Source organism: Rana temporaria, chromosome 10, assembly GCF_905171775.1.
Source record: "Rana temporaria chromosome 10, aRanTem1.1, whole genome shotgun sequence".
Lineage (NCBI taxonomy): Eukaryota > Metazoa > Chordata > Amphibia > Anura > Ranidae > Rana > Rana temporaria.
This window is the reverse complement of record NC_053498.1, coordinates 85,450,839-85,473,146: the sequence shown is the minus strand read 5'-3', so window position 1 is coordinate 85,473,146 and position 22,308 is coordinate 85,450,839. Positions and strand designations below refer to the sequence as shown.

The following is a 22,308-nucleotide window of genomic DNA, read 5'->3' as shown; positions in this document are numbered from 1 at the left end:
TTCATAGATACAAATCAGCACCAGTAAGTCACCATACCCCACATTCATGCACGCAAACATTAAAATGTGCCTAGATAAATGGCCAGTGGAAAGGACATATGGCTGGAAGGCACAGGAGAGAAGGCAATTTCGCCTCCCCCCAAATTTAACCCTGGATAAAGACCACGCAGAGAAAGGAAAGCACATCCCAACATTGGATTTTTGTTAATTTTTTCTAAAGGAGAACAGAAAAAGCAGGAGGGTTCTTTTGTGCATTTGAAATCTTTCCTTTTATCCTTCTGTTTTTTTTACATACATTTTTTTATTGAGAAAAATGGTCTACACCAGTATAGGTAGTACCTAATCTACCTGTCCCTCATTGGGTTAGGCAAGTTGCATATAACACCATTAAATTGTTGTGGGCACTCCAAAAGTAGAAGGGTCATGTTTACCTCAGCACAAAGCCAATATTTTTAAGAGGGACCATCCTGTTTTTTTTTTGGGCCATATTTTCTTCAAAACTTGGCCCAATGGTAACAGCACACATGATTTGTGTCAACAAAGCTGCTCACCGGACTTTTTGGGACAAGGATATCAGCCGTTTTGAAAGGGTATACACAATTTGTAGAAAAAAAAAAAAAAAAAAAAAACATATTGCAGGAAACTTTTGGGTAATCTTCTAGTGGAGTGGATTTCAAGAAGGAGGCTCGTGTGCAAAGCCCTAAAACCCACACAAACATTTATAGTAATGTTAAATTGTGAATTCCTAGAATGTAGAAATTCATGTGGTATGAACTAGTGGTACTAAGCTTTTCATTAAAGCTATAGTGACTTGGTCATAGATTACAAAGATCTGGATGTAAAACCAAAGCCACTGAATACAAAAAAAGTGTAGAAGAATACATTAAGAATGATGTTGGCCCTTCCCAGGAGGAAGGCAACGTTTTCTTGATAACAATGGCATTAAGAAAGGATGAGCAGCTATTAGTAGTCTAGATGCTGTCGAATTCTACATCTCATGATGACGTTCTTAAGTTCAGGCAGAGAATAAAGCTCAGGGCAGTTTTACTAGTAGGATTACTTTTTCCTAGGTGGTACCATCTTGGCAACAGCACACATTAGGTTCCCGACTCTCTTCTAGGTCCCTAAACTGCTCTGAGCTCCAATATTCTAAGCAAATGCTCAAATAACTACATGTTTACAGTGTGTTCCTTGCAAAAATTGTAGGACAACCTCTGACTGCTGGTGACCAAAATAAGGGGTGGACAAATTAAAGTAGAGTCCAGGAGCCAGTCAAACAAATCTAGCTGCCAGGAAACATGATTATTTGATTGACAATTTTAGGCACTGGCAGAATTTTTTTCAGGCACATTGGCCAACAAGCACCTGGGCTTCGCCCAGCCCGGCTAGTAGCAGTGTCTCAGACAGTCACCACCCTCCTGAAGGAAAGGTATTAGAAGAATATCAAAACTTTCGAACACTACTTAGAACAGGGGAGTGTGCCTAGAGATGTAGAACAGGATATGCAGTGTAAAATAACAGTCAGGCCTAGATTATTGGCAATTCTTGTGTGACCCAGAGAGGTTGCTCAGGCTGGCACATGAGCTCACATGCATTGCTCAGACTCATCCTGGCCTTTTTGGCTGACAGAGGAAAAACTCACAATATCCAGAATATATTCCGTAGAATAGTCAATCCATAAAACATAAAATATGGTCTTGGATATTTTACAAATACGGACTTAATACGTTTTACATGCCATGGCTGCTTTTTAGATTCCGTCAAACTCTGTCCAGGCTACCAAGACGCTGCCCATCCTTATCTTAAATTAAATACTATAGTAACAAAACCCTGCAGTCCTAACACAATGCATTCAAAATGTTTGTTCAACCCCTTACCTGCTTGTTTAATTGCAGTCATTTTTACATATCAGCTTATGCCTTTAGAATATATATATACACTTTTTTTTTACACCTTTATACACCATATTGTATCCATCAACCCACTTTCTGATGGACAGAAAAGTAATGAAAAGAAATGCAATGCTACTGAAGAGTGTGCAAAGAGGAATATCATATACCAGGTAATTCGCTTCTATGTGTTAGCTGGTGTATTGGATAGTGCCCGTGTTCATATGATACAAATAGCTTTGGCTTCCTTTTCCTCTCTTCCGTTTGTCCCAGTCACTGATGATGCCTCATAGTCAAAGTAGCACCCTTGTCAATTGGAAAAGGAATCCCTTGTGGAATGCCGAGTTATGGAGGAAGAAAGCAAGCAAGAAAGGAGATGTACAATGACCTGCTTTCCAGAGGTCCCTCATGATCTCTACCTTTTGTGAGACTTATCAGTGAATAAGGGCCGTTTTTTGGGGAAAAACCACAAAAAAGGTTGGTGGGGAAGATTCTTGTGAAGTTGTGTTAGCTCGTGCAACCACGTGGGAAAGCTACACAATTTCTCTGTTCTTTACAAGGCTCCGTGCTGTGACTCATATTTTGTCAAGATGTTTCGGTAGCGAGAGAGTTCTTGACGGATTTTGGCAACCTCCTGACGCAACACTGAATTCTCTTTCTCCAGAAAGGCTGCCCGCACCGTGATCTGGTTTTCCTTCAGCCGACGAGCATCTCGAGAACGTTTGGCAGCTTCATTGTTTTTGTACCGCCGATTCCAGTATTTTTCATCCTGGAGATTATGAAAAAGATGCAAAGTACAATTAAACTCCGAAATAATCTGGTTGATGAGCTTAAAGTTGAAATAGGGAATATGCATAATTTTAATAGGTTCCTCAATAGCTACAAAATATGTAGATCCATTTTGAGTGTATCAGGTATGTTTGCATACCAAGATTTAACCTTGTGAAATCAGCAGTGACAACATTACCATAGCCTGTACATAGGGGAAAGCTAGGGATGGGACCCAGCAGATCTTCCCATTACAGATTGCGTGCAAAAAACTTTAGGAAGGGGGGTGGAGGAGGATACAAGACCAGTCACCTTGCACTAGAAAAAATTAGCCATAGTGACCGGTCTTCATTAAAGTAATGTCCTGCAGAGAGGCTAAAGCCAGACAATTCGAAACATGTATGGGCAGGCTAAATGTAGCCAAGTTGATTGATCGGTCAACTTGGGTAAAACCAACCTGTCGGATTTTACATGCAATTATTGGTAGAGGCCATTATAGCCGCTAGCAGTAATTCCATCATCAACACAGTCTGTGTCGACGCAGGGAACCCATGGTTGCAGGAAGGAAAATCATTCCATCTATGGCTGGCTTAAGAGGACAGCAGAAGTTGTTTCATGTTGGATTACTGCACAGATATGGTAGAAAAAGGACCAACTCATACAAAACGGCATGTAGTTGCCATCATCCCGTGATTATTGAAAATATTAGAAAAACCTCAAGTAATGGGATTATGTAGGCAACGTATAAGCAACTTGCATACGGTACCATCACCAAGATTGGGAGGTAAGTTGTAAGGTAAGTTTAGCCTACTAGGGGCTAATTGCTACAACTTACCTCCCAATCTTGGTGATGGTACCGTATGCTGGACAGTATTTGCATCATATATGTTATGTACATTGTGTATAATTACGATAGGCCTGATATTTTGTAAAATTTTCATTTTTTGTAATAAATTGATATATTTTTTATATATATTTTGAAGTTTTATACGTTGCCTACATAATCCCATTACTTGAGGTTTTTCTAATACTGCACAGGTATGGAAGAAATACACAAAGGACACCCAAGCTTCAAAACAAGAATACGCATACCTCTTGTGCCTGGATTTTAGCATTTAAGGCATATAGATATGCATTTTGTAATTCAAATATTTTAAAAAGGATTATTGTGTTTTTTTTCTCAAGAAGGGGTACTAGTCACTTTTCTTTATGTTAAAAAAAATAAACAGTCAAAACTCAAGTTTGGTGCATTCTGTAAGTGGAATTGTTGTTCATCCTTATGCCAGGTGTGCATATGGGAAACCAAAATCAAGTCACAGTATGCATGACGACAGTTGAAAGCATTACTACAAGAGATCACATATGCAAATATCAATCCCAGCTTCCATAGTCAAGCATAGACCCCGCTTCTACTCCTTACCTATCACATGTGGAGGCTTAAAGGAAAGGGGTAAGAGCCAGTGCTTAACCATGGAAGCTGTGGCCTACATACAATTGGGGTGCTACTCATTTTATAGGGCTTTCAAGGTTATGGGAAGACATCCACAACAAAATGGTTGGTGCTTTCTTAGTTTGTACCTTCTGCTCTTCTGGAACCTGAATTTTTCTAGCTTTTTTCATAATAGGTTGAGGTTTTAGTTCCTCTTCAGAAAATCGATGTTTCCTAGGGTCAAATGTTTCATGCCCTGGTACACTGGACAAGGCAAGGTCAGCAGGATCCGGGTCAAAGTTCATCATTACTTCCACGCCCTCTGGGTCCACAGGACTTGGGCTTTCTCTGGATGAAGGGGTCATCTGGCCTAGTGTGGCAAAAAAATAAAAATAATGAATAGGTTATTAAGTCAGGTAGCCAACAATTCACAGGTAAAAACAAACCAGTTTGGTTCAGTCTCTGCTAAGCACTTTTGATACATGAAACCAAATAAAGATGTACTGAACATATCCTAGTGTCTTTGTAGGATTCGCAACCTCTCTGGACATCTGCCTGCTTGGGCCCAAAACGACTAGGCCACATTCTGCCCCTCTCTACAGACACTGTCAGTTCGGGTGGCACCTGATTTCTATGTGCTGTCGGAACCAAGTGTTCCTGACTAGGCTGCCTTCTCATCAGATGTTTGTGAACTATATTTGTATTATTTCAATACAAATTCTTGCATCGCACTGGGACTGTGTGTTATTGCTGCCGCACTACCCTGCATCCCATCTACAAGTACCACGTAGGGAAAGGAAAAGCAAAAAATGGGTAAGGGGGGTATCAAGAGGCCGCTCGATCCCATATCTAAATAAAATGTTGCTCAACATTCTTCAATAAACACATCCTTTTTTTTTTAATGTCTGAAAATCTTTGCAAGCAATAGCAAGAATTTTCAGCCCTCACAATTCTATATATCATTTACAGGGGATTTCTATTGCCAGATCATTACAGTTGCGCCCCCCCCCCCCCCCCAAAAAAAAAAAAAAAAAAAATACATGTATGGTCAGCCTTTGCTTTTTTTTTTTAACTAAGCTTGCAGCAGTCAAATTGTGGCTTTCTCCAGCTTATACCAAGTAGGGGTTAAAAAGCTGTGCTCATGCATATTAGCAAAAACATCACAAGTGAACTGTAAAGAGAGAGTAGGTAGAACAAATCCTATGGGTAGCAGGCATACATCTGTGCAATGCAGTCTAGATAAGCTGTAAATGTTATATGCTTGAGTTCTGCAGCAACTATGCTGGCAACTCAACTGTACAAAATTCAGATGAAGCCCTGAAAATGGAAGACATGTCTATTTTTATTTCCATCCTCTTCTGCTTGCAGCAGATACTCCCACGCTAACAAAAACGGAGGAGCCGATGAGCTTTAGTACTGCCTCTGAATGTGCAGTACTTGTATACTTCCTCAGCAAAGCCTCTTAACTCCATGACTGCTGATGTTAGCAGTGATAGTAGGTTTTTATACAACTCCTTAATGGAGGGGGAGGGACATTATATAAAGGTTTGGGTCAAAATAAGTATGTTGGTCATCAAATTCACAAAAGGTAATTGTATTTAAAGCAGGAATACACTACCTGTTTTAATAGAAGCACCAACCACAAATGAATTCCCTGTATTTATGTAGCACCTTCATATTGTGCTGTATAGAAGACTAAAGCCATTCATGTCAGTCCTGGAGGACATTAAAGCATAATAGGCTTCACTCACAAAAGAAGATCGCATGCGGTATTTAGGCGTTTTCTCAAATACCGCATGCGATCCTGAAAATGTCAAATTCACTATTGCTTTAAGCGGTATTTACCACAAAGCAAAACACTCTGTAAATACTGCATAAAAAAAAAAAAAAAAAAAGAAGAAGTAAATTCACTTAAAAAGGAAAAAAAGAAAAAATGAATGCGGTTAATAAGTAGTGATCCCAACATGTGATAATTAAGGAACCAGCAGCCCCCCACATCCTTAACCAGCAAACATGGTGGTTAAAATGTTACTAAATCCAGAACCCTGCATTCACTATAGCTGGTCTCCCACAGTACACAGAACATGGGAAAGCAATCATTTTAGTGCAGTAAATATAAACTACTACCCTGTTTCCCCAAAAATAAGACCTACCCTGAAAATGAGACCTAGCATTATTTTCCAGGAGGGCTGCAATATAAGCCCTACCCCGAAAATAATCCCTAGTTACAAAAATGCTTGTAAAATCCTATAATCCACTCTATTACAGTATTATATAATGTACAATGTGTGTGTTTCTGTAATATAATTGCGGAGAAGAGAGCTCCAGCGGAAAACAGAAGTGCAGAGCGGCGCTATAACAAATGTATTTGGCACAATTATATTACAGAAACGCACACATTGTAAATGATATACTACTGTAATGGAGTGTATTATAGGATTTTACAAGCATTTTAACTCAGTTTACACTGGGGAGAGAAGACAGCACATTACATGGTAAGACCTACCCCGAAAATAAGCCCTACTGTGTCTTTTGTTGGCATAATTAATATAAGACCCAGGCTTATTTTCGGGGAAACACGGGTAATATATACAAGTCTAATGACTTCTATAAGTGTTTTGCCAAGCACTGGTTAAAGCTTGGAGGAGTTTCCCGATTGTCCTATCAGGCTGCAGGACCCCTGGTCCTCTATCTGGACAGTGCTGGTTGGCCCTGTGCTGATCACATGCACTCTCCCAATTATAAAAAAAATAAACACAACTCTAAAAACACACACCAAACTGAGCATGTGCAGCCTGACTCCATAGACTTAACAGGCAATTATCAGGAGTCAGTGGAGGATCAGAGAAGACAGGATCAAACAACTGCTTTACACAATGCAGAGGATTAACCCCCTTAGGTTCCACAGTGAGTATAACAAGCATGATTTACTGCATATACGGACTGATGTTACTGTTGTGGGTTTAGGAACACTTTAGGGGGCGTTCGGCTGCCGCATCCTTAACCGATGAGTAATCAGCTGTCAGTATGGTTCCCCGCTGACAGCTGAATGGAAAGAAAAGAATTGTGGGTATTTAGAAATGCGGATCTGGTATGGATTTTAGGGGGAACCCCACCCATAAAGAGTTAAAATAAAACAGCACCACTTAGTGTGGATGTGTGTCGATGTGTCAATGTGACCACATAGAACATCAATTTGAAAACAGGGACAGAATAGGAAGATGGTGAACAATGACCTCCAGGGTAGGATCATCCGATATTTTACAGAAAGCTGAAGAATAAAGCTAGTCATAGATGGTGCGATTTTCTTTCTAGCACGGGGTCCCCCCCCCAGGATGATAATACCGCCCCCCCTCCTACACCGTACCAGGCCACATGCCCTCAACATGGGGGGGTTGGTGCTTGATGGGGACAAGGGCCTCTTCCCGACAACCCACACCTGGCCGTTGGTTGTCGGGGTCTGAGGGTGGTGGCTTATCGGAATCTGGGAGCCCCCAGATCCCGGCCCCCCACCCTATATGAACGAGTATGGGGTACATCATTCCCCTACCCATTCACCCGGTGGAATAAAAATGTCAATAAAAAAACACTACAGGTTTTTAAAGTAGTTTATTAGGCAGCTCTTCTTCTGACTTCTCCGCTCTCTTCTGACATCGGGGGTCTTCTCCGCTCTCTTCTTCTGCTCTCCGCGCTCCCCAGTTCTTCTCCCACTCTCCGGTGCAGTCTTCGGGACTGGCCGCCGCCATCTTCTTGCAGCTTTTACTAGCGGCGGTCAGCCTGTTCTTCTCTTCGTTGATGTTCCCACGACGCTCCCTCGCGCTGTAATGCCGGGTGTGCGGTGCGCAATGATTTATATAGGCCTCTTATGACGTCACAGTCCCAGCATGCTCCGTGTGGTGACGACATAACCGTGCCCCCTTAGGTCACCACCCGGAGCATGCTGGGACTGTGACTTCATAAGAGGCCTATATAAAATCGCCGCACACCCAGCATTACAGGGGGGGGGGGGGGGCGTTGAGTCATCATCGAAGAAAAGAGAAGGCAAGAAGGCGACGCAGAAGAACGGGCCCCCGCTGGAGAAAGAGCTGAAAGAAGACAGCGGTGGTGCCCGGCAGAAGGGAAAAAGAACCGGAGAGCAGGAGAAGAGAGCAGAGAAGTCGGAAGACCCCCCGAAGTCGGAAGGAGGGAGAAAACCGGGCCCCCGCTGGTAAAAGAGCTGAAAGAAGACAGCGGTGGTGCCCGGCAGAAGTCGAAGACCCCCCGGAGCTGCCAAATAAACTACTTTAAAAACCTGTGTAGTGTTTTTTTTATGTTTTTATTCCACCAGGTGAATGGGTAGGGGTACGATGTACCCCATACTCATTCACATAGGGTGGGGGGGGCCGGGATCTGGGGGCCCCCTTAATAAAGGGGGCTCCCAGATTCCAATAAGCCCCCCGCAGACCCCGACAACCAACTGCCAGGGTTGTCGGGAAGAGGCCCATGTCCCCATCAACATGGGGGCAAGGTGCTTTGGGGTGGGAGGCGCAGTGCCCCCCTGCCCCAAAGCACAAACCCCCCATGTTGAGGGCATGTGACCTGGTACGGTGTAGGAGGGGGGGGCGCTCGCTCACCCCCCCCTTCTTGACCTGCCGGGCTGCGTGCTCGGATAAGGGTTTGGCATGGATCCTGGGGGAACCCCTACGCCGTTTTTTTTCCGGGTTGGGGGTTCCCCTCAAGATTCATACCAGACCGAAGGGCCTGGTATCATCCTGGGGGGAACCTCACGCAATTTTTTTTTGAACTTTCGCGTGGTTCCTCTTCAAGATTCTCCGCACACGAGTTGCCCCGCAAGTCGGATCATCTTGATCTGACTTCTGGTGCGACCTCTATTCAAATCAATAGGCTCCCATAGGGAACCATTGATTTTGAATAGAGAAAGAAAAACATGGCTGAAAGCTAGCGCGGCGAAACGTGCATTGAATTCAATGCAAAACGTGGAGAAAAACAAATCGTGTTAAAAACAACGCTTGGCGTCTGTACTAGCTTTACAGCCAGTTTTTTTTAAAACATTAGTGGGCATGAGGCCTAAAAAAAAAAAAAAAGTGCCCAATTTGATATTTTTTGTACAACACCCGTTACCTATATTTATACATTTTCTTTCAGAATTACAGTAAACTGAGATATATCAGTTCTACGTGGACAGACCCGCTAAACTGCTTTTCTATGTAGGACTTTGTAAATGTTACAGCCCTATGCTTTCTCTGTGCGGCTTGACTCATGGAATACCAGCTTATATCCTGGACAATTACTTTCTGGCTTCCCTGGTGATTAGCAAGCCGAGGCCATGCGGATGAACAGCTGGGCTGCTGTCATGTTACTGGGAGACATGGGAATGCACGTGTGTAGGAGGATAGAATCACACACTGCACGGGCTAAGACACACACAGCCAGGATGAGCTGCACGGGATCCGACTCTAAATCCACACACCCATACACATAGGACGTCTCTTTCTTGGATGGACACCCTGATCCTTGCAGTCTGTCTTATCAAACACGCCTAGAACAGATTATGACACGCAACATCGCATATCCTCAATGCAAATCAGGTTATTTAAATGGTTCTCTAGCACTAGGGATACTTGGTGCTGGTAGTACAGAAAAATTAAAAATTAAGGCATCCAGCTTGGGTTCTACATTAGCTCCTGCATAATCATGTGTTTTTCTGTGTGTTTTTGTAGCTTATTTCATGCAATTTGTTTTTGTAGGAGATTGGTTGTTAAGCACAAAACCCTGCCAAAAATGTAATGCACTGAAGTCTATGGGGCCCAAAATGCACCTACACCTTATTGCACTTCACCATGCTGCATCGATGTGAGCAAGCACTGTAAAGAACGTGCTTTTCATTGACGCACGATGGCAGACGCAGGAGAAATTGCACCAATGTGAACAAAGCCTTATAGAAAACACTAGAAATATACCATGAGTGACTTCAACAGTGCTTCAACTATGAACATATACAGTATGTTAAATTACATATTCTTAAAAAAAAAAAAAAAAGTGGTTAAAGTGGTTCTAAAGGCCAAAGTTTTTTTTACCTTCATGCATGAAACCCCCCCCCCCCCCCACCCAATTCTTACCTTAGGTTCCTCCGATCAAGGATCCAGCTCTGGCTATCCTGGGAATCTCCCTCATTGGCTGAGACAGCAGTGGAATCTCACTGGCTCCCACTGCTGTCAATCACAGCCAGGGAGCCAATAAGGAGAGAGCAGGGGGGGCGGGCCTGAGCCAAAGCTCTATCAAATTTTAATGGACATGGTGCCTCGGCTTTCTCTGCACTTCGCCAGGGACCCTTCTAGCAGCCTGGAGTGCTGGTTCACACTGATGTGGTGTGGGAAACCGCATGCGATTTGGACAGGAATCACACTGCATTCCTGTTCAAATCGCAAGAGATTCTTTGCAGAGTAATCTGAACCCATTATTTTTGTATGGCTCAAATTGAACTGCACTCGCACAAAAAAGATGCAGGGACCTTTCTTTTGTTGCACTGGATTCAGATTGCATGGGTGTTCACACCTATGCGTTCCGATTCAGCCAAATCGCACTGCGTTTTGCAACCTGTTTTTGGGGTTAACATTAACACCTGCAGCAGTGCGCATGAACGGAGTGTGACTGATGCGGTTTGGGAAATGCACAGGAACCACTGCAAATCCCGCACTGCAACAGTGTGAACCGAGACGGAGAACAAATGTAAATTTGAAGTTTTCAGAAAAAAAAATATGTAAATGTTCACTAGAAAGGAAACAGCACCATTTAAAAACAGGAAGTGGCATCCATGGAATGTAAATTCAAACATCCAGGGTCCACGGACTGTGGCTCATTCATGTGTTGCACCTTTTTTTTCCATGTTTTATTAACACGCGCTTAAAAATGCTTGGTGAGCCAGGTAACATTCTGAAGAATATTTTCCACATCACATCTTAGACCCCTTTTACACAAGGCGCTTTGCAGGCGCTATAACGCTAAAAATAGCACCTGCATAGCGCCCTGAAAGAGAGGCTCCATTCACACAGGGCTTTCACACTGGAGCGGTGCGCTGGCCGCATCTTTGATCTCCGTAAATACACTGTCCTTTGAAATCAATACGCAGTGGCGCTTTGCGAGCGGTTTTAACCCTTTTTTGGCCACTAGCTGGGGTTAAAAGTGCCCGCTAGTGGCTAAATAGCTCTATGAAAAAGACAGTAAAGCACCGCTAAAAATAGCGGAGCCTTATTGCCGACGCGCGCCAGTGAGAAAGGGCTCTAATGCCCCGTACACACGTGCGGGATTTCTGATGGGAAAAAGTTTCCATTGGAAATCCCGAGGGGAAAGTCGAGAACCTGCTCGGTCAGTCTTCCCCCCTACACACGGCTGGTTTTCCCGACAGGAAAACTGCGATGGAGTTTTGGTCGGGAATCCCGGGCATCGTGTATGCTCCATTGCAGTTTTTCCCCCATAGAAAAACTGCCAAAAAACGCCGGGCAAAAGTCCGCCAGTTTTCCCAGCGAAAAAAAAAAGGAGAGCTGGTTCTCTTTTTTGTCCGGTGGTTTTTGGGCAGTTTTCCCATTGGAAAAACAGCGAGAAGCATACACACGGCCGGGATTCCCGGCCAAAAGCTCTCCTTGCAGTTTTCCTGTCCCGTGTCTACGAGGATGTAGTGTGGTTTGTTGAAATGTTGTTAGCTTTTAAATGTGTTTTATGTAGAAATGAACGATAATACATATAAAATCATAATCACAATCCATATAAAATGCACCATGCTGCATGTAATATACGTGTAAATGTGCGTTAGAACGCAACATATCCCACTGAAGAGGTGTAAATGCACTCATATTGGAGGGAATTCAGTGCTCCTGGGGTTGTCATAGGTATGCATGGATCCATGAATGCTGCCCCTCTGCCAATCTCTTTACTGGCTTCCTCTACCCAATCGTAAAAATGAGCCATTGTAAAAAGCATCCACAAAATCGCCCTCAGCTACATCACTAACCTCATCTGCAGATATCGGTCAAACTGTCCTCTCCGCTCCTCACAAGACCTCCTGCTATCTAGGCTCCATTGTTACCTCCTCCCATGCTTACGTCCAGGACTTCTCCAGAGCATCTCCCATCCTCTAGGAGCTGACCGGACATGTTGGGGCAAGGGAGTTCCACACGGTTCACCTTTAGATGATCCTTGAAAACTCACTTATTCAGGGGAAGCCTACCCCACACCTCCACTTAAAGCAGGAGTTCACCCGAATTTTTTTTTTTAACATTAGATGGATGCTCATTTTGTGAAGGGGAATCGGGTAGTTTTTTTAAAATCGAAGCAGTACTTACCATTTTAGAGAGCGATCTTCTCCGCCGCTTCCGGGTATGGTCTTCGGGACTGGGCGTTCCTATTTGATTGACAGGCTTCCGACAGGCTTCCGACGGTCGCATACATCGCGTCACGAGTAGCCGAAAGAAGCCAAACGTCGGTGCGGCTCTATACGGCGCCTGCGCACCGACGTTCGGCTACTTTCGGAAAATCGTGACGCGATGTATGCGACTGTCGGAAGCCAGTCAATCAAGTAGGAACGCCCAGTCCCGCAGCCCATACCCGGAAGCGGCGGAGAAGATGCATCTCTAAAACGATAAGTACTGCTTTGATTGTAAAAAAAACACCCGATTCCCCTTGACAAAACGAGCCTCAATTGAATGTTAAAAAAAAAAATAAAAAAAAAAAAAAAAAGGTTTTTGGGTGAACCTCCACTTTAAGAACTGTACTCGAGTCACCTCCATCAGATCATCCTCTGCAACCATTACCTTTTGAGTGTTGAATACACCTCTCCTAAAGCGCCCCTTCCCATTGAGGTGCTTTTTTTAATGCCAAAAATGCCCCAGTGTGAAAGGGTCTTAGCAGAGCTTTACCAGTGTTTTTCAGGCACTGGCAGTGTGAAAGGGCGCTGAAAACACTCTGGCATTCACATTGGGATTGCAGATAAGGCTTCCTTCAAGCGTTTTTTTTTTTTTTTTGTTACGCCAAAGTGCCTGAAAAACGCACCAGTGTGAAAGGGGTCCAACAGTCTGAGTGGCCACGTTACAGCACACTGATAAAATGCAGCCACTCTTATTTTTTAAGCACATACCAACAGCCTGTAGTGGCCCCACTGAAAAAAAAAAAAAGGTTTTTACTTGACCTTTTTCCATTCTGCACAACTGCCCTGCTTAGGGTTGCCACCTTTTCTTCACGGTCTTTAGTGACGCAAAGTCATTTTTTTGTTTTGTTTTAGTATACACTATACCAGGATTGTAACAGACCTAGGACACCTTTGGGCACTGCAAAGAGAATAGTAATGTGGCACACATGGTGCCCCCTCACTAGGGTGACCGCCACATTTCCAAACTACCGTTCAGGGACACCCCACCTTCCCAAAAATCAGCTTGTGCTGTAACGAATCACAGAACAGTGTCCATTTCATTCCGGGACACTGTATTATCCTGGAATGAAGGTGCCCGGGACAGACCTGCAAAATGCAGGACTGTCCCGGGCAATCCAGGATACCCTACCCCTCACCCTCTGCTCAAGTCCTGTTCCTAGCCACATTCCTGTCTGAATAATGTGTCCAGGTTTAAGGTGGACTGAAACACACACACACACACACACACACAGTACACCATGTATGAGGTAAATTCCTGGGTGCCTAGCCATGCCATTTCAGAATCTGTACAAGTATGGGTCTTGCTGCAGAGATGAATCAAAGTAATGGCATTTTAAAATGTCGACGGAGCTCAGTCCATCTTGAGAAAGACAGACCAAGACTGGTCGAAATGTTGACAAAATGCTGTTGCTTTGATATATCTCTGCTGCAAGGCCTGAAAGTGGCACACACACACACACACACACACACACACACACACACTATAATACAGGATTTATATAGCACCAACAGTTTGCCCAGCGCTTTACAACATGAGGGCCGGCAGTATAGGTACACTACAATTTAATACAGGAGGGAACAGAGGGCCGTGCTCGTTGGAGCTTGCACTCTATCTAGCTGTATGAATCTAGCACACCAACTGAATAGGACTGTGTGCCTCCAGTACAGGGTCAAGGTCCACCCTCAGTGGGTAGCCTAGTCTGCACTCAGGTGCCCGGCGTGTCTGTGCACGGGACTGTGCGCACTAATCCGGTCTCGTGTCGCTGCACAGAGAGGCGTCTGCAGCACCAGGCCCGGCCCTCTCGCCTCCCATCCTTGGCCTGGCACATGGCAGCTCTTGCAGCCGCTCCCCGTGAGTGGATTTCCCTGGCTGGCCATGCTCTATGGGAGGGAGGGATGGGTTTGCGGTGAGCATTGCACATGGAGCTGGAGTGTGAGGTGGCCCCAGGGAAGGGAATGAAAAGGAGGGTGCTAGAAATAATAAAAAAAAAAAAAGAAAAAGAAGGGAGGGGACGAGAAGTGAGAGGACTTGTACAAAGGAAGCCGGCCGAGCGAGACTAATTGATGTGAAATCCTAAATTCCTGGGGGGGAAATGGGAGGGGGAGCAAGCGAGGATGGATGCAGGAGCAGATCTGCTGCCAACCTTCTGCAGAGCTTATGTGGGTAGATGTATGCCCACATAGGAATGCTATTTGCATCTAATATAAGATGCTGCTGAAAAAATGAAAACACATTTTATTATCTGACACAATTACATGCAGGGTCGGGTCTGAACAGGTTTTGGATCAGAGGAACACTTGATTTCTAAAACTTTATTCGCCATTTAGGATAATATAATATAATATAATATATAATATACCTGATAAAAATCGTATTCATATTTATTTCCATTTATGTATAAATAGGAACTGGAATTCAAATTAATTTGTTAGCAGCTTAGAAAATGTATTTTTAATAGGATTAGAATGAAGTCTAATTGAAAGCTGTGTGGAAAATGATGATACCAGGGCGACATCACTATGGCTTGCCAAATGGCCCATTTTCCACAGCCCTTGTAAGGGGCTCTGAGCAATAGAGGGTCTTACCCTGCACTGTGTACATGGGGGGCGGCAAATGAAAGTGTTAGCTGGAAGCGGCCCTTGCAGCAATGATGGGTTTACATGCATCTGCTCAGTGACACCTATGCAGCTTCAGCATCACTGAACAAAAGTTTCCTGCACGACTGCTGCATCGGTCACACAGGTAAGTGTCGTGGTCAGCAACGCTATGCTCAGTTGTACTGAATCTGCATTTTTACATCACATTACATCACATCCACATCACAAAAAAGGCATGACCGCTGTGACTGCCTGTGTGACACAGGCTTGCCGACCACATCCATGCAAGAAAAAAAAAAACACAATCCCACATAGTGTAAAACTGTAGAGAAGAATGTATTTAAAGTGGTCCTATATACATTTTTTTTTTTACTTACAGGTAAGCCTATAATAAGACATCAGCGGCGCATGTGCTGTGAAGGCCCAGTAGACACTGCCAGACCTTGCTGGGAAGAAGACTCCCATACACATGCTCGAGAGTGACGTAATCGCAGCCCTGGCCACTCACAGCGCCAGAGCCGCGAACCCGGAAGAAACTGCGAGTGAAAATGTCAGCACCCTCAGCGTGGACTGGAATCAGATGCCGAGGCCCCGTTCTAGGGCAAGTATGCCTTTGCCTTTTGTTTTGAAATGTCCTGCAAGCAGCATCTTTGGGGCAGTGAAGGAGCTCTTCCACTGCTCTTGTACATTAAAATAAACGGGCACCGCTGTCAAAGCGCCTACAAAACAACGCTACACGGGCAAATTTATCCCTTTATTTGGCCACTAGCTGTGGTTAAAAGCGCCCCACTAGCGGGCAAATAGCATTTTTACAGTCAACGCTCCCGCCAGCCCCAGTGTGAAAGGGCTCTTAAAGGGGTTGCATCCTATGCATTAAAAGGTGAAAAAACATCTGACAGTTACCGACCCCCCAGTCCCCCGTTTTATTTACCCGAGCCCTGGAAAGTCCCACGTCGAACATGCTCGATCTTTGCCAAGGCTTCTCAGCTCTTCATTGGATAGATTGATAGCAGCGCAACCATTGGCTCGCGCTGCTGTCAATCAAATCCAATGACGCGGGCACCGGGGCGGGCCCGAGTCATACACTTGGCAGCTATGGACGCCAAATGTATGACACGGTAGCGTGCCCGCAAGGTAACCCCCTTGGGGGAGAGCTTCCCAGGAGGGGGTTAGCTATTGCAAGGAGGAGCCGAGAGAGCCGCCGTGGGACCCCAGAACCAGAGGATCGAGGCCACTCTGTGCAGAAACAAACTGCACAGTGGAGGCAAGTATGATATGTTTGTTATTAAAAAAGAAAAAAGGAGAACCTTAACAACCACTTTAATGAAGACATTTTGTTTAACACACAAGTCATCATTGGAATTGGTGCTTGTTTAGGACTGTCCTTTACAGGAGTCTTTGTTGTCCTTTAATCTCTTTGCGTCAGGAGTGCGCATATATGTGGCTTCTCGGCGGGTGGGCCTCAATGCCAAGGAGCTATGTACATGCATGATGCATAGCATGATGTAAACAGAGCATGCATGCTATGGTTTACAGTTAACTGAAAGCTCCCAATTTCTATTTGGTACACATCAGTGGCCAAAAGAAATGCTTAGCAATGGAGGGGAGTGTTTAGTTGCCAACCTTTGACAAAATTACATGTTTTGGGGAAAAAATAAAAATACATATAAAGAATAAATCCATAATAGGCATCTCTAGATTTATATACCAGTAGAATGAAAAGGTTCATTTTAAAAGCAGGGAGGATAACAATATGTTTTAGTTGCACTCCATATGGCTCTAGACCAAGAAGTAATCAACTTTATTAGCAACAGAACATGCAGGCCGTCTTCAAAAGTCAACGCACATGTGATGCCAACACACCACTTTGATGAGACAATACCACGCTGCCCATTCAGAGCAAAGTGACAGAGCCTACACCACCCTTCAGTAAACTAAAATAACCCATCTACGCACCCTCGCCACTGCAGAAGTCCACCAGTGTTGGAGATGACCCAGGTGGATGACATCACTGTCCCTTATCACATTGGAATCCGATGACTGGTTCTCTGGAACGGCACAGTCACGTAGTCATGCTCCCTCCATACCCTGGTGGGCTGGGCTATTTCTTTAAATGAATCTGCTTTTATTTATGTACATACAGACCATATGGAAAAAAGCAACAATTTGGAGCCACGCGACTCCCTTAGAAAGTCTCATATGATCCTTGATACACGTTCATTAAAGAGTCCTGCATGGCAGGAAATCAGAACTGTTGCTGCTGTGTGCTTATGACCTTTATGCGTGCAAATAAAAGCTGATTAATTTAAGATGGTGCGCTGGCGGCACATGTATCCTAACAAATTATTCTGTGTGTTGGGTTTAGGAGATCAGCTAATATGCATATTAACAGCCTCTCGGCTTAAGAAACTAAGGTTAAATTGTCAGTAGGTTATGTTCAGGGATCTAAAGAGCTTTGCCTTTGGAAACTACAGGACATTTTTGTTTAGACTGCAGTTCTTTAATGTCTTTGATGACATTGGATGCATACAGTGACAGCAGTTTCTAGGACTCCGTAAATTAATATTTAATGTGATAGTTTGGTTATTTCGGATCGTGGTGCAAAATTAGCTCTGCATGAAGCATCCAATCAGATGCTTGCTTTCATTTACCATGAAGTATCAAACCATGCAAGAAAAAAGAAAAGAAAAAAAAGACTAAGTGGAAAGACAGAAGTCACAGAAATGCAGGCCCAGATTCTCAAAGGAGATACGATGGCGTATCTCCAGATACGCCATCGTATCCGAGTCCGAGCGGTCGTATCTATGCGCCTGATTCTTAGAATCAGTTACGCATAGATTTCTATTAGATCCGACCGGCGTAAGTATTACGCCGTCGGATCTTAACTGCACATTTACGCTGGCTGCTAGGGGCGTGTACGCTGATTTACGCCTAGAAATATGTAAATCAGCTAGACACGCGAATTCACGAATGTACGCCCGGCCGACGCAGTACAGATACGCCGTTTACGTTAGGTTTTTCCCGACGCAAAGTTACCCCTGCTATATGGTGGCGTACCAATGTTAAGTATGGACGTCGTTCCCGCATCGAATTTTTAAAAATTTACATTGTTTGCGCAAGTCGTCCGTGAATGGGGCTGGACGTCATTTACGTTCACGTCGAAACCAATACGTCCTTGCGGCGTACTTTGGAGCAATGCACACTGGGATATTCCACGGACGGCGCATGCGCCGTTCGTGAAAAACGTCAATCACGTCGGGTCATGGTTAATTTACATAACACACACCCACCTCTTCACAATTTGAATTAGGCGGGCTTACACCGGCCTATTTACGCTACGCCGCCGCAACTTTCTTTTGAGGATACGGCACTTGCCTGTAAAAGTTGCGGAGGCGTAACGTAAATAGGATACGTTACGCCCGCACAAAGTTACGCGCATCTACGTGAATCCGGGCCTAAGTGGTACTAAACCCAGTAATGTAAAAATAGTTCATCTGTGCCACCGCCCCCACAGCTTATAAATCTTTTTACATTAAAAATACTGACGCATGATAAACTGCAGGGTCTGCCTGAGTGCCGAGTGTTTAGGTAGGAGAAAATTTCCACTATAGCCTGTGTCCTCATGCTGTGGTTATGGGAGACAGATCATCCATTAAGATGCGACACCCCACCCACTGTTCTTTTTTAGTTACTGGGCATGGAGGAGGGAGGGACTGGGCTGTCATTTAGGATCTGTATACACACCCACATGTGTGATGTCAATATCATATGACCTGGCTAGCTCTGATCAACAAGGAAATGTTCTCTCCAGCAATAGAGACCAAACTGAGCATGTGCAACAGTACTAGACTCACAGTCTTATCTGGCCCTGCCGAGAGTGACCATACAGGATTAAAGAGCCCTTTTACACAATACAGAGGATTAACCCATTAAGTTCCACAGCGAGTATAACAAGCATGCTATTCTGCATATGCAGACAGATTTTACTGTTGGGTATAGTAACACTTTTAAAGGGAGAGTTTGAAGTCCCTTTAAATTATACACAAGTATATGGGTTAAAAGTTGGGGTTTACAGGAGTCCGCCCCATTCCCTGCAATGATATGTGGGGACACCCAATGTACTCTTATTAGGAAAATAATGAAATTGGTTGTGCTGTCATTTCAACACCAGATTTAGGGAGACGATTTAAAGCTGAACTAAAGACCCCCATGTCTGTTCTGCAATAAAATAAACCTACCTGCCTTCTCGCAGTCCACTTTGGAACGTACACAGTTGCAGCTCGGTTTTTATTCCAGCACAGCGCCTGTGTGCAAGGATGGCTGCACTCCTGCGCAAGAGTGGTGCCATCCCACTCTTAACCATTGTATTTTACCGTCCCCCAAGTGCTAGAGTGAATGAGCCTTTACAGCACTCATACACAGATTTCAGCACAATATACTGTACACATTCACGTTATCCTGTATAGTCCCAAAATTTTCTTTCTGCATGGATACATAAATCAAAGTAGGCAACTTTGAATAATTTTCTTCTACATGTGCAGGGCCTGAAACAGCCACATACACTGATATGACTAAAGTTCTGCCCTTGATCCTGCTGAAAGTGCACCCTTTCAAACCCAGAACTATCACAAAGCTAGACAAGTTCCAATGCCGATACAAAAGGCAGCTGTATAATAATTCAAATGACTGTACTCCCTCATAAACAAGGGAAGTGCCACACGTGCGATACCACACATTCATTATTCCAAATATGCTGCAACCTCGCCCATTGGATTTCTAGTTCTGTGCAGGGGTGGAACTAGAAGTTATAGGACCCCATGGCAAAAATCTTCACAGCCCCATCATTAAAAAAAAAAAAAACACACAACACCACACACACACACACACACACCACACCCCATGGTAGGTTATTAAAAAGACTGGTAAGGATGCAGCTGTGGTATTGTAGGCAAGTACAAGAGAGGTTGGTACAGCACAGTGTGCAGAATATAAAAAGTGTACAGCAAAGCACAAAGAATGATATCCATGTGGCATGGCATACGGAATGAGGCTTTGTGGAGTAGGGAATGTCAGCATGGAATAAGGCTTTGTGGAGTAGAAGAATGTACAGCATGGCATAAGGAATGAGGCTTTGTGGAGTAGGGAATGTAGAGCACGGCATACGGAATGAGGCTTTGTGGAGTAGGGAATGTAGTGCATGGCATACGGAATGAGGCTTTGTGGAGTAGGGAATGTAGTGCATGGCATACGGAATGAGGCTTTGTGGAGTAGGGAATGTAGTGCATGGCATACGGAATGAGGCTTTGTGGAGTAGGGAATGTAGTGCATGGCATACAGAATGAGGCTTTGTGGAGTAGGGAATGTAGTGCATGGCATACGGAATGAGGCTTTGTGGAGAAGAAGAATGTACAGCATGGCATACAGAATGAGGCTTTGTGGAGTAGGGAATGTAGTGCATGGCATACAGAATGAGGCTTTGTGGAGTAGGGAATGTAGTGCATGGCATACGGAATGAGGCTTTGTGGAGAAGAAGAATGTACAGCATGGCATACAGAATGAGGCTTTGTGGAGTAGGGAATGTAGTGCATGGCATACGGAATGAGGCTTTGTGGAGAAGGGAATGTAGTGCATGGCATACAGAATGAGGCTTTGTGGAGTAGGGAATGTAGTGCATGGCATACGGAATGAGGCTCTGTGGAGAAGGGAATGTAGTGCATGGCATACAGAATGAGGCTTTGTGGAGTAGGGAATGTAGTGCATGGCATACGGAATGAGGCTCTGTGGAGAAGGGAATGTAGTGCATGGCATATGGAATGAGGCTCTGTGGGGGTAGGGAATGTAGTGCATGGCATACGGAATGAGGCTTTGTGGAGTAGGCAATGTACGGCATGGCATACGGAATGAGGCTTTGTGGAGTAGGCAATGTACAGCATGGCATACGGAATGAGGCTTTGTGGAGTAGGCAATGTACGGCATGGCATACGGAATGAGGCTTTGTGGAGTAGGCAATGTACAGCATGGCATACGGAATGAGACTTTGTGGAGTAGGGAATGTACAGCATTGCATATGGAAGGAAACAATGCAATTAGGGAATGTACGACATAGCATACAGAATGCGGAGGTGCACAATAGTTTATGTACAGCCTAGCATGCAGAATGAGATGTCGCAGAACAGGAAATGTAAAGCATGTCACAAGGAATGAGGTGGTACACAATAGGGAAATGTACAGTATTTCACAGCAAGTAGTTACAAAATATACAGTCACTATTGCTAGCAGCTATAGCCGCTGGCAATAGCATGAAAAAAGATCTGACATGCTCTTCATACCAAAGTCGATCAATGGATTGACTTGGGTTCAATCAGCCTGCCCAAAGATGGTTCAAATCTTGGCCAGTGCCCTACTAAGGTTTGAACCATCTATGGCTGGCTTAAAGTGGAAGTAAACCCTTCTATCGTTTTCAGCCAAGGAATCTTGGCCTCCGTTTAATCTTCAGCTGCCATGATGCTACATGTGATCAGTTATGAAACCAGCCATTGGATGGTTTGGCACTTTGGTTGAGCGCACAACCAACCAAAGCGACAGTTACGTTATTGGCATGGTTTTTAAAACTGTTAAATCTATGGATTTACTTTCGCTTTAAGACAACGTCCGCCAACTTGTGTTTATAAGTGACAGTGACACGTGGATATACTGTCACAGTGGGTTCTGCGACAATGTAGGTCTGGATGTGGCTGGACAGCCCAATTCAATGGCTTATAGGCAGAACGGGCAGGCGCGGGTCTCCCTAGCTCAGGCCCTATAGCAGCTGTGTGGGCTGCAGTGGTGGCAGTTGTACCAGTGGTCATGTGTACCCTGCTCCAAAACTTACTATTTAAGCCAAAACCTTCCTAATGGTAAAGAATTGTACATCAGTAGTGTCCTCCTAAATGCCTAGAATAAAAAAGAAGGCCTATATATACTGTGTTATTTGAAACATCTTATAATAATTTGTATAGAAAAACAATCGCCTAGTTACATCTGCGGTATACATTTTCATTATCCAACATATCTGCAACTAGAGGCGGATATTACAAAGTAACTTTGGGATAGAAGGCAGAAGATTTAATATTTTCTGGAGACAAGGAAGCGGAGAAACAGCCTGTCTGGCTGAACTCTCAGCAAGGTCCCTTCAGGGGGTTCTCAAAAATCCTTTGTATTAT

At 44.3% G+C, this 22,308-nt stretch overlaps 1 protein-coding gene across 1 annotated transcript in view; it reads right to left on the bottom strand.

Moving 5' to 3' along the window:
* Positions 1 to 449: 449 nt before the first annotated feature.
* LOC120915271 (D-box binding PAR bZIP transcription factor) overlaps positions 450 to 22,308 on the bottom strand; it is a 78,657-nt gene continuing 56,798 nt past the window's right edge. The window contains exons 3-4 of the mRNA XM_040325647.1: positions 4,236 to 4,456; positions 450 to 2,658 (exon numbers count right to left, since the gene is read on the bottom strand). Of these exons, the coding sequence (XP_040181581.1) occupies positions 2,443 to 2,658; positions 4,236 to 4,456 (437 nt within the window). The 3' untranslated portion in view covers positions 450 to 2,442. The remainder of the gene's footprint in view (positions 2,659 to 4,235; positions 4,457 to 22,308) is intronic.